We start from the raw sequence: 20,314 nt of genomic DNA on the forward strand, positions 1-20,314 counted from the left end.
ATTTTCTCATTGGTCGAGGAAAGTTTTAAAACCAAATTTGGGGAAGGGTAACTTCTAATAGAAATCCAATCTAGAGAAAATGGCCTGTTTATTTTTTTTACCTTTTCATATAAAAATGAAGATTGAACTCCTCTTTTCCCTCAAGTTCCTCAAGACTCATGAGGCCTCTAGGGGCTATAATAAAGCACAAATTTCTACATATGTAAGAAAGTTTTAATAATATAATTATGAGACAAGAAGAATATTGTATAGTAAAACAATTTGTCGCAATTAAAAAAGAAATTGTAGATAGTTTTAAAAAAGAATTAATCATCGTTTATTCAGTATTAACTAAAACTATTTTATGAGATTTTTTTTGTAATTTAAATATTTTTTAAACATTACAAAAAAATATTGCACGTTACTTTATTATTATTATTTTTACTTTATATGAGAAAATTAAGACTACAATATTATCTTTAAAAAAAGATACCAAATAATTGTTTTTTAAAACTGGTATAGCATATGTTAACTACCTGAGTATAAACTGTATTCCTTTAGTTTACAGAAGATACTTCTAAAAAATTAAATAGATTGTGCGTGGTATGTACTTTAAGATCTCGTCAACATTTAGAACAATTAATGCCTAATATTCGGACACAGGGTTTTGATTTTATTAGAGGGTATTATTGCTTCAACACCTTAAAATATATGAACCGACGAAATAAAAAAATTAAAAAATGCATCATATTCGTGACAATTAATTTCAAAATAAAAATTGCACTTATAAAAATGGAAAGGGAATATACTCGTATTTTATTATCTAAGTTTAATAGTATTTTTCCTATTTTTTTCAATTTTTTAAATGTATATGAATCTATAAAAAGTTAAGGAGTATTGTTAGTAACACCCGTCCGAACGAAATTTGAAAGCTATGGAAACTTATTGATCTATGGGTTTTAATTAAGAAATTCGACCGTTTATAGCCGACTTTTTCATTGGGAAGAAATAAAAAAAATAAGGCCTTTCATACCAAAATGTGTACAGTTTCTACCCAATAGCAGGTCGGCCGAGTTCTCCCAGGATATTTTTATTGGTGGAGCCTGATTACCTCTCTTTCTTAGTACCTTTATTGTTTTAATTAAGCGGAATTATGTTAAAAATAAATTGTTGTCAGTTGGCTGGTGGCAGTCTTGCAGGTCACCTCTTAGGTAAATTTTCTTTTATATATTGTTGCAGCTATTCTATAACAAGAAGGGTATGTCCATAGGTCTGTCTGTACGTAGTGCGACAAAGTGTGGTTTATAACCGCTATTCTGTATAAATTGGATATGAAGTTTACCCTTTCTGTCACTGAAGCACAAAAAGCATGGTTGAACATTGACGGGCAAAGTATTGATATATAACAGATTTTCAGTTGTATTAAAAGAGAGATAAAAAAGAATATGAAATTTTTTTTGAAAATCACGAATTAAATATATATACGGACCAAGTATTTTGTATACTGAATGATCCTTGGTAAGGTGAATCTTCACTAAAAACCAACCGTCGCGTCTATCTTAAGTGGCAGCCGAGAAAATCAAATTTCCCTAATTACATATGATGAATAAGAAAAGATGAAATATATTCACCACATTTCTTTATATCTGGTGAAAAAGCGTAATAGATTTGCTTCTTTAAAGTTTAAGATATGCTTCATATGGAAACTAGTTGGTAATCTTGGGATAGGAATTGAGAATCCTCAAAACAAAATAATAGGGTTCATTTTTATTTCTCGCATTATCATAATTTGCACTGGTTATTAAAGTATAGTTTCACGGGTCGCCGTGGTCTGGGAACTTTTTTGTTCATTACAGACTATTTAGTCTATTTTCTGAATTAGTTAGAAACCGGAAAATGTGCTGTAAAAGATCTACCCAAATAATGATTTTCAATATTTTCTCAAATATACATGACATTAGAAAAGATATTGAAAACAAAAAGAGATTATTTTATTTACACCTTATCTCATATACCTACAAAATACATCACATAAATTTACATTTCAAGTTGAAGATATCTTTAACCAATTTAATATTTTGATTTGCCCAATAGTTTCCTATAAAGCTATAATATTTCTTGTGGTTTTCTTTTTAAAAGGTCATAGAAGACTTTAATTTCTACCTATTATCTAACAAATATTATATAATCTTCCCAGGTCACATCCCTAATCCTAGGTCCTGTGTGCAACAATCTTGAACAGATTTTGTCAACTTTATATTCTAAAAGTTTATAAAGTTTGGAATCCTTCTAATCTCAAGATTATATTAAAAGTACACCTTATAATCCACCTTCTAAAGGAACCTAATTTTGTTTAAATTCTTATGGAAGTGTAAACTATTCATGAGAAACAGGGACACGAATAAGTTCTTTTTCACAAATGCAAAAAATCTAATTAAGAATTAATTAAATTTGATTTTAATTTTAAAATGTGATTTCTTTGAAATTCAAAAAATATTCCATAAAAGTTTTAAAATAATTAGTTTTTAGTAATGAATTTAAAATTGCGAATTTTTTTGCTTTTCAATCCTTCTAAAATGTATTTAGAGTTTATATGCCAGGTGCGTGATAAAAAATATAGATTAGTTTTTCCAATTGCATTATGACACCAGTCGCAACTCATTACCATGCACATTAATACTTTTATTGCAGGCCAGGAAATCTTATTGTACCCGAAAATATTATTTTAAAGATTGGACCTAAACTGGCTTAAATGATCAGTTTGCAACTTCAGTTCATTGCATTCTATTAGTGGCCTTTCAATGAAGCATAAAAATTCATTTATGTTTTTAAGCATGCACCTAAAATTTTTTGAAGCGTTTACCTGATGGTATTTTGACTAAAATTGGACCTATTTCTGAATATTGATGTTATTTGTACTGTAATCAGTTGCTACAGCACATAAACACTCATACAAGATATATTTGGAACTTAAGTCCATTCAAATTCACACCTGAGCAGATACCATTCTCACAGGGATTTGGCTTCCCCAAAGGTATATTTTTCCTCAACTTTTTACCATTTAAACGTTGAATACTTCTTTTACACCACTTATGACCAATATGATCAATACTTTGGGTAAACAACAATGGGTACTTGCTCTCAAGATGCTAGCGAGCACAGAACCCCCCTTGTACACAATATAACCTAACCTAACATGACCTTAAGTAAAACACAAACACGCGAAAAACTATTCCTTATTTTCCATGTACGTCAAAACACTTTCCTCTGGTCGACTAGGCACTTTTTGAGAAACCGGAAATAATTTTTAAGGAATCCTATGGGCAAAATAATTTTTCTTAGGATGGAATATCTATTCCCTGAAAGCATGCATAAATCAAACTCTCACAAGAACTGACTATCAATTTTCAAATTATCAAAGTTTTCTTTAAAGGATGGTCATTTCTTGAGGTGATAAACTTAACTTTCTAGGATAATTGAAGTACTGGACAAGTTGTTTAAGAGATATAAAGGCTTTTCTATACTTAGGCTTAGTCCGTTCTTACGTCAGCAATGTATATGATTTATAGTAGATTTAGGCAGGATCATCATATTAGTTTTAAACTTTGCATGATGGTTCCCCTAACAGTTAGATACTATTTTGAAAGCTTTCAAACTTTGAAATTATTACCAGAATGTCCGTAGGTTTATTTGAATATTGATGTTCAAAATTCTTTTACAACAATTTTTTGTAAGACAATTTGGTCATTCAATTTTGCGTAATTCTGTAAAGTTGGGTGAAGGGTTGTACTCAAATGCTCTTATTAAGTCAAACTGTTCTTAAATATCGCCCTTTTCTTTTTGGAATAATGATAAATAGGATGGTTACCTAGATAATTTGTTATGAACAAAGCATCTCTATAATCAAGTCTTAAAATGTAAGTATGTCCGTTTAAGCATCTTGTATTCAAGTAATTTTGGGATAAATTTACATAAAAGTTTTATTTTGACTTATAGTTATTGATTTATGTATTTTAAATGCATTTTTCGTTTGTCTGCTTTTCTGTTTCTTTTATTATGAATGCTGTCATCCTTGTTTGTTGTAGAATGTGGCGCCCAATGTACTGGTGGCAATTACACCGACTGGCATAAAGTTCCTCACTTTGATAATCTTGGCTTTCCCATTGCTGAAGTTAGAAAGGATGGTTCTATGCTCATTACAAAGGTATTGTTCTTGTTTTTTGTATCTGATTGTTTGCCGTCCGTCTTTCTGTAAAGGGTTGCAGGGAGGGAGGGGACATTGGGATGTTTATTACACTAGTACCCAAAGTTTTATAATAACTTTTTCTTATTCGTTGGTTTCACAACTTTGGGAACTTGTATCGGCCAATGTCTTATCCCTTTAGAACCCTGATATCTTTAATTTTATATTACATCATTTTCTTTCTGAATATCTCATTATTTTTTTTTGTTCACCTGTACGTCCATTTGGAGAATATTGTTTTATTTGTCTGTTCGGCCGTCGCTCTTTCTGTAAGTTTATTTGAAGCGTAACATATAAGCAACATGAAATCTAAATATTATAAGCTTTGATAAGCTTTGCTTACTACTTAATAGCTGAAGAATGGTTTTTAGCTTGTTGTTGAATCTATTTGTTCGTCTGTTTGTCCGAAGAGATATTGTGAAGCCCTAGGCTTATAAAAGCTTTATAAAGTATGTCATATATATTAAATATGTCTAGTCTATCTTTGTATCTGTCTAATTTTTTCATTCTATCAGTCTATAAATCTATTTATCTAGGCACCTAATACTGGTGGACTGCTAACAGTAGGAACTGTAGGGGAACAAATGCTGTATGAAGTGGGGGACCCGAGGTCTTATGTACTTCCAGATGTTATTGCTGACTTTTCAAACGTTCAGGTATTAATTTGAGTAACGCCCAACACCGAGCCGTTAATAAAGACTTTAATAATAGTTCATACTGCTGCTATGTCAGGTGATACGTAGGACCCTAACAGATGAAACTCAATACCTCAAGGCTATCCATGGCTACGGCACTTTTGAATTAGACAGACATGTTTAAACTTGTTTATAATTAAGGGTGGTCTATAATTTGGATATGTTTCACTGTATTCTCTTTTTGGTAGAAAGGGTCATTTTTTGCTCGGATATCATGTAAGAGTATGTGTTCTAAGATTGTTAAATAGGAATAGAATGCCAAAATTTGGCATGGCAATTGCTGTTATATGTTTCAAAACAGAAATATGAAGGAACCGTCCTTGCCGCCGAAAACCGGTATATCCACGTTTTAACCCCATTAAAGCAACTGTCACGCCAAATTTTAGATTTCTAATCATGTTTTAAAGTCTTAGAACATATCTTTACGAAAAATCCGCGCAAAAAATGCCCCCCCCCCCCCCCCTATATTTCAAATATTAATTTGTATCGTACTTAATAATAGACGGAAAAAAATTCTAATATATTCCAAATATTTGAATAATATATTTAAGCATAAAGTATTTTGAATATATAAATATGTAAAAACATTGCATGAAAGTATACATTTTCAATAATTTCTGCTTAAACCAGGCCGGGGTCGGCATAATAATTCTAAAAAATATTATTTCTTTTTTAAAATTTCTTTCCTTTTCAGTTTTTCTCTTAAAAAACATATTCCTAAGAAACCTTCCATTAAACCAAAATTATATCGGTTCACCCAGGAGGCGTGCAGAAGGGGGGTGTAGAGGGGTGAATCCCCCCCCCCTGACAAAAGTTTGGGGGGGAGTATTCACCTGAAAGATGTTGATCCCCAATCCGGCCTTGACATTTTCTTCACCCCCCTTGATACACCCCCCCCCAAAAAAAAATCACACATTCCTATACCCCTACCATACTTTCGATTTTGGTTTAAGGGGGATGTTAAAAATTGTGAGAGAGGGGGGAGTGTCAAAACTAGTTATATGTCGATATTATTTTTTTAATCAAAAACAGTCAGACATCGTATTACTTGTATCGGAATACTTGTCTCGTTGATCCTTCCATGAGTTGGGTTTAAGTCAGGGATCTTAAGGGATAAGACAATAGACAATAAATTTATACACATTCCCAATGATGATAAACAAAATTAAACCTTCTGTAGAGTAAAATTATTGGTTGAAATGTTTGGACACTGCTTGCTTGGAACCCTCAAATTAAAAGTACCCAAAAATGTATGAGCCAACGAGTAAAATAACGTGGTTGTAAAACTTTGGGTACCAGTGTAATGTCTACTACTCCCTGACTGGTTAAAGTATAAATCCATATTTTGGTAAAATATTGGAAAATATGTAAATTGTATGTATTGGGATATACATTATCTTGGCCCTATATCCACCTAAAGAGGTTACAAAAAAAAACATTTAAACAAGGTTGACCCCTGCCCCCCCCCCTTATTTTTAATTTTAGATTTTTAAAAAAATTATTTTTTTTTTGAGGCGGGGGGGGGGGTTGGTAATTTTTAAGGGGTGATTTCTAAAGGGAGGGTGGTGGTACCCTCTCCTCCAAAAAAAATAGTTAAAAACCTTCCCTGAACCTCTAATAAGCTTCACCATAATGGAGAACCTTAACAGTTCAGCTGTTAGCGAGATCCTTGGCTACAGACAAAAAAGCTTACTACTTTATATTTACCTAAAAGGATTACCACAACTAACAAAAAAACATTTTAAAGACCAAGGACGACAACATCCATAATGAAAAACTCAATAGATCTGACAAATAAACATTACCTAATAAAGTCAGAGTTAAAGATAATAAAAACATATTATTATAAAAAGTAGGTTATTTTAAAGCTTCTATTAGCTTATCATGTTTTACTAGCAGCTGCGCCTCTAGTATATGGGGACTCTATTCGAAGGGAAAAACATAAAAATAACCAAAAAACAACCAAAGAATCAAATCTAAAAATAAAATAGCCTTAAACCATTCAACGAAGATTTCCTAAAATCGATTTTTCATTCAGTTCAGTATCTTAAGTTAGATAAAAAAAACGGGGCGTTTCGTCTTATTTTCATAGTAGCTTATTATAGGTTATTTTCGGTTAGGTTAGATGATCGCCCCGAAGGGTTAGACAATTGTATCGCAGGAGCTAGAAATATGAGAAAATCAACTCTGAAAATACGACGAAACGTCCGTTAAGAGGCGATGTCACGCAAGGGACCATACCAAAAAAAACTTACCATATATTTTATTTTGTTTTTTGTATTTTATATCAAATGCCATTCTAAAGTCAAACTGTATGACATGGTTTGGGTTTTACCCCAGGAATGAGGGGGATATTGGACTGGAAATTACACTGGTACCCAAAGTTTTACAACCATTATCATATTTGTTTGCTCAATAACTTTGGGTACTTTTATTAAATCTTGATTGATTAGTGTCCAAATTTTTCATCCAACAATTTTGATCTACTGAAGGACATCATTTATGCTGTACATTAAAATCGTCCATTGTCTTATCCTTTAAAATCTCTGGCGTTATCTACATATTGTCGAAAGAAAAAGGTAGAGCTATAGAGTTAATCCGTAGAATAGAAATGCATCTACATTCTACACTAGTGAGAGTGTTCTTACAATCTAATATAAAAAAGTTAAAGGGCATAGTCCCTTTCGTGACATCGCCTCTTAAGGATCTTTTGTCGTTTTTTCACAGTAGTTTTTAGGTTATTTTAGGTCTAATTAGGTAATTGGCCCCTAGGGTTAGAGCCCCCCGCACGGGCTAGAAATAAGAGAAAAGCTACTGTTAAATTACGACAAAATGCCCCTTAAGAGGCAATTAAACGAAAGGGACTATAATTAAATTAAAGAAATAGTTACAACTAGACCTCTTGAACTATGTTATCCGAAAAGAAAAATTTAAGAATTTTAATTTTTAAACACTTTTCATTGATTTTACTCAAAACTATTTCCTGACCTCCAACCCACCCTCCTTCTCCTATTTTTATTTTAGAGAGAGAAAAACATATTTCTAGCTCCTTTTGGGGACTCTAATCCTGCAGGGTCCTAACCTAACTGTATAGGATACTTAATTTCCTTTCGAGCTCTTTAACCTTTTCTTAACTTAACCTTACTTACTATGGGCATTAAAAACACGATTTTTAAAAAGTTCCTTTGTGGTCCAAATGCTACATGTGGGAAATAGCCCTCTTTTAATAAAAAAAAAACTTTGTATTATTGTGAAAACATTGTAACTAGAAATATCCGTTCTCTAAATCTATTAAGTAGAACTAATGCATCGGATTATTAACAAGAAATCTGCCAACCAAAAACCACACATTCAAAATTCAAATAATAAATTTTTTTAAAAACGTTATGGTTCCCAAACAACATGTCGCTCTTTGATTACATGACCTTTTTCTTGAAGTCAAAAGTAATATGTTTTTGTCACATTAAGGTAGTTACAATCAAAAATACCATTCATTTGTTAATTTTTCATTGTACAAACTTTATGATGAGTATTATTTCTACTATATTTAAACTCTAGACTTGATATCAAAGCATTGATCAAGATGTGCGGTAGTGTGGATTCTGTTAAAAAAATAGTCATGTAGTTATGGAGTGAATCAATTCAGTCTTCTGAGTCACAAAAGCTCAATTTTAAGCTGCTCAGTGCTAATGTTCCCCCATAGGAACGTCCCTTTAAGAATTGCAGCTGCTATTATAAGCTATTGAATTCAAAATTCATTAAAACTATAGCATTCATGAAAAGTGTATATTAAGTTATAATATTTTTTAGTTTAAACAATATACTAGAAAGTAAGGGCGTAATAAGAAATGATTTTTATGGTAGTAAATAGCTAGAGTAGAGAAATGCCTTGACCTTTAAAATGTGTATCATATTACCATACAAAATTATATCATACAAACCCTTCAACCATTCCCGTTAAGTAGTAATAAAGAAACATGATTCGATGTTAACTAAATCAATGTATCTAAATAGTATATTTGTATTGCTTTAGAATAGGAAGATTTGTATTTGAATAGAAAATAGATTTATAGTTATATTTGTATTATTGTAAAACAAGTATTACATTTTTACTATGACGTTGAAACCGATTAAAACCAGTGTCGAGCAAACTAAAAATCATTTATCTTATAAATAACTAATGCGATTAATATCTATTGGGTAAGGGGGGGGAAGTTTTGGTAAGGGGCTATTTTCGGTAATTTCGACCTACCTTCATTAAATGACCCTTTTCTCCATGTTCCTTTCAAATGACAGAAAAAAACATAAAAGCAAATTTGTTCCTTATTAAATTGCCTACAAAAAAGTATAAAATAATTTTTTTGTGAGATGAATATTAAGGGTACTTATTGGGTCTCAAAGTCGGACGAAAAAAAAATTTTTTTCAAAAATTTTTTAGTAGGTGTGTAAAGATCGATCTACACAAAAATTGGTAAGACCTAGAGCTGATCCAAAAAAACTTTTTGAACTAAGAATTGCCCGCTTTTTCCAAATCCGTTGAGAGCTTTAAAATCGGGTTAATATTTTTTTCAAAAATGACCAAAGTTGGCGCCGGGGGAAAAATCGGTAATTTCCAAAAATAATTTACTATATGTATTTCACTAACCTAACCTTAATTTTCTCAGGAACCATTTGACCAATAGAGATGATTTCTTAAACTTAAGCTTTTATGCTTATAAACTACCTTCTAGTTTAGAAGTCACCCCCTTGCCGCCAACCCCTAGCCCTCCGGGGCTCAAAAAAACCTAAAAATTAATCTAACCTTAATTTTCTCAGGAACCATTTGACCAATAGAGAAAATTTCTTAAACTTAGGCTTTTATGCTTATAAACTACTTTCTAGTTTAGAAATCACCCCCCTGCCACCAACCCCTAGCCCTCTGGGGCTCAAAAAAACCTAAAAATGAACCTAACCTTAATTTTCTCAGGAACCATTTGACCAATTGAGATGATTTCTTAAACTTAAGCTTTTATACTTATAAACTAAGTTTAAGTTTAGAAGTTGCCCCCCTGCCGCCAACCCCTAGCCCCCCGGGGCTCAAAAAACCCTTAAAATGAACCTAACCTTTATTTTTTTCAGAAACTATTTGACCAGTAGAGATGATTTCTTAAACTTTAGCTTTTATGCTTATAAACTAACTTCTAGATTAGAAGTCACCCCCTTGCCACCAACCCCTAGCCCTCCAGGGCTCAAAAAACCCTAAAAATGAACCTAACTTTAATTTTCTCAGGAACCATTTGACCAATAGATATGATTTCTTAAACTTAAGCTTTTATGCTTTTAAGCTACCTTCTAGTTTAGAAGTCACCCCCCGCCAACCCCTAGCCCTTCGGAGCTCAAATAAAATTTAAAATTGAACCTAACCTTAATTTTCTCAGGAACTATTTGACCAAGAGAGATGATTTCTTACACTTAAGCTTTCATGCTTGTAAACTAACTTCTAGTTTAGAAGTCACCCCACTGCCGCTAACCCCTAACCCTCCGTGGCTCAAAATTTAAATAAGAAATTTTAATTAAGGTTAGGTTCATTTTTAGGGTTTTTTTGAGCCTGAATATCTTACCTACTAACAACCTAGATGAACCCTATTTATGTTATAAACAACATTTTGACACAATATCATGTTATTCCTAGATAAAAATGAACAGAAAGAAATATTTAAAATGAAAATGTATGCAGGGTGAAAATAGTGAATTTTTGTCAAAGATGACACTCTTGCTTCAAATTCAATTTTTGAGGTCAATTTTTAATCAATTTTCATGTTTTTTGGGCTAAATCTATAGTTCAATGTGAGCTTTTTTAGGATCAGGCCTAAAAAGTAATAAAATACGTTTTTTTCTTATATTAATTTTAAGTTTTTTTAAAAAAAATTTTCGAAAAAAAAAATCGAAAATTTGCGTCTTTCAAAAAAATTCATTTTTAACATAGAAGGAATAGTCCGATCATTATGAAACTTTTTGTGGATAATCTCTATAACCTATACTAATTATGATTATTTTTGTTCGACTGGCCGTTTGGCCGTTTTTCATCGATTTTTTTTAGGTTGAAAAAAATTACCGATATTTCCCCCGGTGGTGGGGAATTTTCGGTAACTTTTTTGCGGTCATTTTCGGCAAACTTCTAAATGTCCTAGGATAACGTCCTTTTAGGACCTGATAGTCCTATCCGTAAGCTTTCTACTGGTCTTGGTTTCATTTGAAAATATTAATATTTACCCCATTTTTTTCAAAAAAACCCAAAAAAAAACCGAAATTTCCCCCCCTTTACCCTAAAAAATAAAAATACCCCCTACTCCAAAAAAAAAACTTGAGATGGAGTTTTGAGATTTAAAACTACCAACATTAACTAGAGCTCTAGATGATAAAACAGGATAAAAGGATTTGCTAATCCCGGGTAAAAATTAAGGATAGGGACAGGAAAGTTGTAAAATCTATTTGACTGCCAAACACCTTTCTGAAGAGTTTCACTCGACTAGTCTTCAGGGAGGGGACGTTGGGTTGTTTTTTACTCTAGTCCCCAAATAACTTTGGGAATTTTATTGAATTTGTTTGCATTGGTTCATTAATTGAATGTCAAAAGTTTCAACCACAAACTGTAATCTTCAGAATGGGTAACTTTGTGTATTATCATTGGGGATGACGATCAAATTAATCAACCATTGTCTCATCCCTTTAGATCCATGCTTTTTAAAGATGAAGCTTTATTAAACAGATAAATTAAGAATCAAACCCAGTACCCCATCTTTTAAGGACCCGAAAATTAAGAGCCACTTTTTAAAGAATATTTTGTAGCAAACTGCAAAGTAAGTCACATTAAAAATATCTAAACATTTGAGTATCTATCCTATTTTTTCTGTCTGTAGCGAAGGATCTCGCTAACCACTGAACTGATATGGTTCTCCTTTACAGTGAAGCCTTTTTAAAGGTCCTGATGTGGTTTTAGGCTATGTTTGCCCTTCTATTTCCCTTTGAATATAAATCCCCTAGATGCTAGGGGCACATCCGCTAGAGTATTATAATGCAGAGATCTAAAGGAATAAGACAAAGGCCAATAAATTTCAGTATTTCCTCAATTATTATTCACAAAATTTCCCCTTCTGTAGATTACCATTAGAGGTTGAAACGTTTAAACACTCAACTAAATGATTCAGCCAATCAAAATTCAAACTTAAGTCCCCAAATTTGTTGAAGCAACAAATAAGTAAACGTTATTACAAAACTTTGGGGTCTATTGTAATAAACAGCCCATTGTCCCCTCTATCTCTGAATTTTATGTAGCTGCTATTTTATTTGTATGAAAAATTGTCCACAACCCTTTGTTAAAATACATTTTATGTACATGAAACAATTTTACACAGAAAAGTTTAATCATTTTGTGTTTAAACATTGGATACAGGAAAATCTGTCCAAATATATATAATATATACGTCATTTGTTACCAGGGGTGTATTGAAATAATTTTAGCAGAGTTTATAAACATTAAAAAAAATAAGGTTTCAATTGTCTGCTTTAGATTTTGACAACTACTTGAACGATTGAGTTCTCCTTTTTAGGGCAGCTTCATATTGGTCCTGAAATGGTTTTAGGTTATTCTATTTTTAAATGTAAATCTTAGAAAGGTATAATAGTAAATAATACATATATATGGAGCAAAAAGAAAATAAAGATATTCCTAATTTTTTGCTGTATGTCTTTATGTTTCAAAATCTACCAAAAACCAGAAAAATTTAAGGAAAAAAGAGAAGAAAAACTAGCTTAATTAATCTGGAACTATCCTATTTACTAAAGTATTTGGAAGTGTGTGTTTGTTGGTGTTAAGCTTAATCTTATTTTCCTCCTCATTTTTAGTAGCAAAGCTTCTCTATAATTTTCTTTAACTGTACGTCTAAGACGACCTCCCTCCATTTTCAATTTTAGTTTTTAGAAGATTAGGGAGGGTAGATAATTTTTTTATAGGTCGATTCCTCATTTGAGGGTATTGGTACACTCCCTCCAATAGTTATAAACCTTCCCTTAACCCATGAAACTATTGGTTCAGTAGTTAACGAGATCCATTAGACATCCTGTTACTTTTATATAAGGTGGGGTGGTTTGAAGCTATTTTCCTGACCTTCCCTACCCTCCACTAGAGGCTTGGGACAAAACATCTAGTTAGAACTATGAATTGGTACATAATCCAGAAAAGTTTTGATACGAAAAGTTGATCATGCACATAACTAATTGAGAGAAAAACAAGGACAATTGTGTTTGTAAGCAGCTGAGCAAGAACAACCGTACACAATTTTAGATTAAATATTAATAAGTAAACATAAACTGTGGGAAAATTAGTAAAGTTTATATTTAAGACCTAAACTTGAAAATAGAGGAGTTTTAGAGAAATACATTGCAAACCAAATAAAGTCTTTGTGACAAGAATAGAATTTAAACATACAACGTTGAATTATAGAAAAGTTTTAATAGCAAAAATTTCCCAATTAAAAGTTTTTTTTGTGTGTTTTATATACATGAAATACTTCTAGAGTACATATTAGTGCAAAACCAATCTGTACTAATCTACCATTTTCCTAATTAATAGCTTCTTAGATAAAGATGCATATAAGGAAAGCAAGGTTTTCATTATTATATTGAATAGCAATTATTATGAATCATGACAACTGGGTTTTTTCATAGAAAGTGCCTGTTGATCACTGATGACCTACCATCCTTTTATAACAGCGAAGCTTTTCTAAATTTATGGTCGATGCGTCCCTCCGCAACTTTATAATCGCTACCAAAAGTCCGTACGTCCTTTAAAAAAAATTATTATGTGTTATAATTATCATATTCATCAGATTTTTGAAAGAATGACTACTATTACATCAAGGAATAATGTTAAAAGCAAAGCAACTCCATAATCAAGTCCTAAAAATGTATGTCCTTAAACAATATCTTGTATATAAGCAGTTTTGCAATAAATAAACTTACAATATTGTTGAGACTCCTATAATTATTCAGTTCTAACACTTAACAATGCGCGTTCGTCATACTGTTCCAGAGCTTCGCTTTTATGGATGTTGTCCTCCTTGTTTGAATTAGTTTAAAATACGGAAGAGGGTATTATGCTTTCCCCTGAGGGAGTTCTGGCCGCTGCAGGGCATATACCTTAGGTGCCTTAACCGTGCAGGGCTACATAGTTCCCAATGAAACCTAACCTTGCCTAAAGCAATAAATAAACAACTAAAAACTAACCCTAATCGCCTTATCTTAAAAATAATGTGGGAAGTGGGTATCAGTGGTAAACAATGTACTTTGTGTAAAAACACCGATTGTTGTCTCTATACCACATGTTGCTTAAAAAATATTTACTTATTAAGATGAAAGAAACGTCCGATGGAGTTGAAGTTTCTGGTGCTAGGGGCAGAGCCCCCACAACTACATACAAAATATCAGCTACTTACCTCGATGGCTACAAGGTAAAAGATATTTTCAAATTACTGAAATAGAGAAAGGTCAATGGAAGTTAAATCATTCATCATACTGATAAAACAGTTAGGTATAAAGGGGGGGGGCGAAAGTGACACTTTTTGAAACCAAAACTAAAAGTCAAAGGAACTCAACTAAAAAAAGAGTTGCAGGTCTGACATTTTGCATGGCAGTTGCTTTATAGGGGTACAATATGGAACTGTGAAGAAACGGCGGCGCAACCGCCGAAAACCGCCGAGAAAAGGCAACAAAAATTACGGCGGGAAACGGCGGTTTTCGGCGGTTGCGCCGCCGTTTCTTCACAGTTCCATATTGTACCCCTATAAAGCAACTGCCATGCAAAATCTCAGACCTGTAACCCTTTTTTTAGTTGAGTTCCTTTGTTGACTCTTAGTTTTGGTTTCAAAAAGTGTCACTTTCGCCCCCCCCCTTTAAATCACTGTCGAATATGGATTTTTGTAAAAATAATAAAAAGGTTTTCTATATATAGCGGTGTAGGAATACAAAAGGCAAGTGAATTACCCCTGTTGAATGTTGATTGGGTTGCATTTTCACTTTTAAATATATTTTCTACATGGAGAATGATTTATTTAAAGCCGTTTTGTTAATATTAAAACTTAGAAGTGACAATAAACAGACGGATATATAACATTTTTTGTATATGAGGTTAACTCACAAACAAAATATGAATTTTACATATTTTTTCAGACATCATAATTGTTTTCAGCATGTTTGCTCCCTTCAGATATAAAAAAAACTAAAGTTTGAAATAAAATACCTATAATTTAAAGGATTTTTACAACTACTTTCTGTACATATTTTTAAAAATCTAGCAGCCATCTAGATTTTCGTCAAGGCTGGGTAAAAGATGTTTCTTTCTTGAAACATTTCTTCTTGATCTTTTAAGTTATGAGAGGGCCTGTTTTAGCAGGTGCTGCGTGTAGTAAGTCAAAGTGGTGGGTGCAAATCCTTCTGAAGGGAATCATTTTTGTTTCAGAGCGTTGAATAAATTTTTGTACTAAGGTCCTTTTTTATTTAGGCAACTTGTGTTGTTAATTTCTGTGGTGGTGATACAGCAGCTAAAGGAAAACTTATGGCTGAAGCTATCCTGAAAAGAACAAGGTGATTGATTTTTAAGTATTAAAATATTTGTATTCTCCACTAGTTCGCTTGAGCAAATATGTAATTGAGTTTTTACATTGTGTGCTGAACTGGTAGTTCTTGAAATTATTCATCCTATCCTATAAAATAATAAAAGAAGTAGGTATGTTTTTTTGTTAGTTTGTCCGCCTTTCTAAGTTTAAAGGTATCTTCACATAGGTTCTAGACTGGTTTTAGGCTAGTTTTAATTTAGATTAGAGCCTTGGATTGTTTAACCCCTATGTTAACCTTCCATTCAGAGCCACTAGTATATTCAGTGACTATCAAGTGTACAATTGTACTTTCCTGTTCTTTATTAATGATGCTATTAGCTTACTATTGCTGCGCTACTGATGATAGACAATCATAATTTGTCCTTGTTATAAAGTTAGAGTGGGGGTAGGATTATAAAAAAAAACTTTTAACTTGTCTTTAGTTGAAAAAATAATTTATAGAAAATGGCGATGTATTAGGATAAGTTATTTTTTAAAGAAGACAAAAATGTCTCTTTAAGTCATTATATTTTTTTTATAAATTTAGAAAAGAAAAGCTGCCATGAATCACTCTTTTGCATGAAATAGATATATTCAATACTTACAGCTTTTTATTTTTATGATTTTTATTTTTATATTCGTAAAAAATTGCCTGTAATACATGATGCTATACATGATTTTTAGAATTGTTGAGAACCGGTTCTAATTCAGTGGATATAAATTAGTTTTAAAACCAAACTAGAAAATAGTTTTAATCGTCGATTTTAATCAATTAATATGTAGTATGATTGTCTCTTGTCTTCCAAGAACTACTTTCAAAGATTTCTAGTTAATCTACCAAAGTTTTCAGAAAATTTCTATCTTTTTAGTCACGATCAGAAATATTATAAAACAAGGATGACAAAATCCATTAAAGCGAAACAATGTAACTTTGGAACAAACGAGCACTTCAAAAATTGTTGAAAAATTGCTGAAAGAGAGGATACTGTTTAAAGACACATTTGCATTTATAGTACTTGATTATAGAGATGCTTCGCTTATATCATTGTACCTTATTGTAATAGAAATCAGTATTAAGAAAATGAACATGTTTTAAATGGACGTACGGACATTCTGGTAGCGGTCATAGAGTTGCTACGCTTTCTAAATCGTATCTAACTATTATAGGAATCATCATGCTAAGTGTGAAATCTATAAGACAATTCTAACATGTCTAAATTAACGAAAAGAGCTAACCGTTACTGACGGATGGGCCTACCTACCCTGATTATAGAAAAGCTTCGCTTTTAACAAGGATAAATGAGGTCCAAATTAGCAACTAAAATTGACGACAATTTTTCTCTATCAATATTTTCACGTATTCTATATGCATTTCTATGTATGTATAGGTAATCTGGAGTCTTCATATTGTAATGTAGTGTATCTAGATAAAATCTCAAATGTTCCTAAACTTGAAAATTAAACAATTTGAAGAATTTTTCATTTAGTGTAAAATTAGATTTACCTTCATTTTATCCTCATACAAATTTAATCTCACGGCTCGAGATTCTTCAAAAATAGAAAGGCGGCTTCCCTTAAAGAGCCTAGCATAGAAATACCTCCAAATTTTGAGAGAAAAAATAAGATAAAAGGTTTTCGTCTGTAGGTGTTTTACATTCGATAAGGTTAGGTTAGGTTAGGTTAGGGTAGCCCAGAATTGTTAAGGCACTGTAGGTATAGGACTCGTACGATCAGGACCATCGCAAGGTTTAGGCATGAAGAAAAAAAATCGCTTTAGCATACTTCGAATTTATTGAAATAATATGGGGGGCGGGTTGTGCTCGCGTTGAGGAAAAGCACCAAAAGGAATGGAAACATGTAAGTAGTGAAGCAAAGAATTAACACATTAAAAATTTTTACTTACTTTTGAAATACTATTTTCTACAATTTGTTTTTCTTAATATTTGTCATTCTCTAGATCCTCTAAGAAACCATTTTAACTCATTTAATTTTACTTTCTCGATTTAGAAAGAGAAATGTAATCCTCATTTATAAGTAACAGGATATACGTCTGTCTTTCTATGTGTACCAAAGAATCTCGCTAACTGCTGGATCGATATGGTTCTCCTCAACACTAGTGAAGCCTTTCATAGCTCCCGGTTTTTTGTTTTTGTGGTGAGGGTACCACAACCCTCCGAAGAGTAAAAAAAAATAATATCCCAATTTATTTTCTTTTTAAGATAAAAATAAAAATTTAAGAGTTGCCCCTCAAACTACTTTATTAAAGTGTCCATAAAGGCCTCTAGTCCTATTATGTAAAGTAGAATTATTTTTTATTTAGAGACCTTGCGAACCACTCAACCAATCGAGTTTAGGGAGTTTATGGAACATTCATGGGTTCTAGGATATGTTTGAGTCAATTTATGTTTATATTTACGTCTTTGGATGGTTTAATGCTATTTGGCTCACATTATGTATCCTAAGAATACAGTTTCATTCGAATCCGGTGGATAGGAACCGGTTCTCATCCATACGAAAAAACTATGTCTAGCATCGTATTATATCCAGCTTTCTACGAATATAGAAATGTACAATCATAAGATTAAAACCAGTTTTTTTTCGCCGGTGCCTTCGGCACCTCGGGGCTAAAAAAAACTAGTTTTAATCTCATAATTGTACTTTCTATATCCGCGGAAAGCCGTTTATAATACGATGAGAGAAATAACTATTCTTTAATCAAACCCGTAACACACACACACGAAAACATCCATATATTATAGGAGAAAAATTTAGTCTGTATATTTATCCCTGTTTTTAATGCATTTTATGTAGGGATAAAACTGCACTTTATAGAGTATAGGAAAATACTTAACAAATGCATTTTAACAAATTATTTTAAATTTACTTTTTACAGCCAAACTTAAACTTACAAGTTTTATGTTACTTTTTACAGCAGATCTTCTTTAAAATTCAAATCCCCCCTCTATAAATTCCTTTTTTTCCTACTGCTTAGCGACTGTACTGCTATCATCAAGGGGAGCTACTAGAAGGGGGAGGGCTAGAGGGAATAAAACAGCATAAAACCTTCCCAGGACTTAAAAAAAAATAGTTGACTTTTGTAAAACTTTACGAAAATGGAGAAATAAATAGGTTCACTTGTTTAGAAGTTCTGAGGGGAAAAAAATCAAACTTAATAATTTTATATCATATTTATTTTTTAAATCACTGCTATGATATGACATTTGTTTGAACTAAATGATTTTGAATAATTATAATATTTGTTCAATATTGTTATGCTACTTCTAGGACATAATTGTTCTTGTCTTGGTAATTTAGCGAACAATCTAATAGAATACCATTACAAAGGTTTAAGTAAAACTATTCTTCTCACAAAGTCCCTTTTGAGAACTAAATAATTTTTTTTCAAATAAATTGAAAATATAGGGGTTGTTGTTTATTTTGCGGGGGCCCTAACCTTGAAGGGCCAACGTTCCGAAGACCCTGCAAGGCTATCCGATATAACATAATCTGAACTGAAGTAAAAAACAAAAAAAAAACTCTTTAAAAGGGGAAGGTTATTAGTTCTTAACACATTACTTTTTAGGAGAATATTTACAAAAGTTGGACTGGCTGATTTTGACAATGTCCACATCCAAATGTTGGGAGCTGAACAAAGCTTTGGAGAGACACATGCTAAATATACTAGAGAGGTTTGTTCCATTCAAATATACTTTATCTCTAATACAAAGTAGTACGATGTCTGTCCATTTAAAGCTTAAGATCTCGGTAACCATTGCACCGATTGGGCTCTCTTTAGGGAATATAGAATTAGATACTGGTACTAAGAAGCCACTAGTAATATTATAAAACAATTAGGATGTCTGTTTATTTCTCTGTATCTTATTATCATTCGATTTTCATGGAATAAATACTTGAATAGGCTTAAGGTTTGCTTTATCGATCTTTTTCCCTGGACAATGAAGTTAAAAAATTAATGATACTTTGACTTTAGCATAGCAGTCGAAAATAATTAATTTTAAAGGAGAAATTTTGCACAAAATGCATTAGGCGTGATATAAAATTATCGTCCATTTTCCCATACCTAGTGTGATAAAAAGTTTATTGGTCTATATATCCATTAACAAATACGGTTTATATACTACTCCCTCCCCCCCCTCATTTTTTTAGTTTAAAAAGAAAAATATCTTGGGATGGTGGTGGTACTCATACCCTACCCTAAAATGGTTATAAACCTTTCAAGGACCTATGAGAAGCTATATTGCAAAGAAGAACCATATCGGTCCAGCGGTTAGTAAGATCCTTCGATACAGACATACGGACACACAGACGGTCATCCTGTTACAAAATGAACATTTTTATGCCTTCTTCAATAAGGCATCTAGTGTTACTTCTTTTTTTTATTTCAAAAAGGCATCAGTTTTCATAATAACTATTCTTGTAAATTTTAGTCTGTTCTTTGGTTCGCAGTTCAGCACAAGGACAAGAAAGCTCTTCAAATTTGGGCCAAGGAGATTGCTGCCTGTGGAACTGGGGGTACTCCAGGTAAGCCAAGGAGATTGCTGCCTGTGGAACTGGGGGTACTCCAGGTAAATTTGGGCCAAGGAAATAGCTGCCTGTGGAACTGGGGGTACTCCAGGTAAGCCAAGGAGATTGCTGCCTGTGGAACTGGGGGTACTCCAGGTAAGCCAAGGAGATTGCTGCCTGTGGAACTGGGTGTACTCCAGGTAAGCCAAGGAGATTGCTGCCTGTGGAACTGGGGGTACTCC

The 20,314-nt window shown here is 32.4% G+C and overlaps 1 protein-coding gene across 1 annotated transcript in view; it reads left to right on the plus strand.

Moving 5' to 3' along the window:
- The window catches only part of LOC145323707 (uncharacterized), a 46,026-nt gene that overhangs the window by 21,769 nt on the left and 3,943 nt on the right, over positions 1 to 20,314 (plus strand). The window contains exons 10-16 of the mRNA XM_080166175.1: positions 1,153 to 1,190; positions 4,065 to 4,183; positions 4,759 to 4,878; positions 14,307 to 14,405; positions 15,455 to 15,537; positions 19,132 to 19,237; positions 19,997 to 20,090. Of these exons, the coding sequence (XP_080022301.1) occupies positions 1,153 to 1,190; positions 4,065 to 4,183; positions 4,759 to 4,878; positions 14,307 to 14,405; positions 15,455 to 15,537; positions 19,132 to 19,237; positions 19,997 to 20,090 (659 nt within the window). The remainder of the gene's footprint in view (positions 1 to 1,152; positions 1,191 to 4,064; positions 4,184 to 4,758; positions 4,879 to 14,306; positions 14,406 to 15,454; positions 15,538 to 19,131; positions 19,238 to 19,996; positions 20,091 to 20,314) is intronic.

This window comes from Acartia tonsa, chromosome 7 (genome assembly GCF_053477335.1).
Source record: "Acartia tonsa isolate MP-2025a chromosome 7, ASM5347733v1, whole genome shotgun sequence".
Taxonomy (NCBI): Eukaryota; Metazoa; Arthropoda; class Copepoda; order Calanoida; family Acartiidae; genus Acartia; species Acartia tonsa.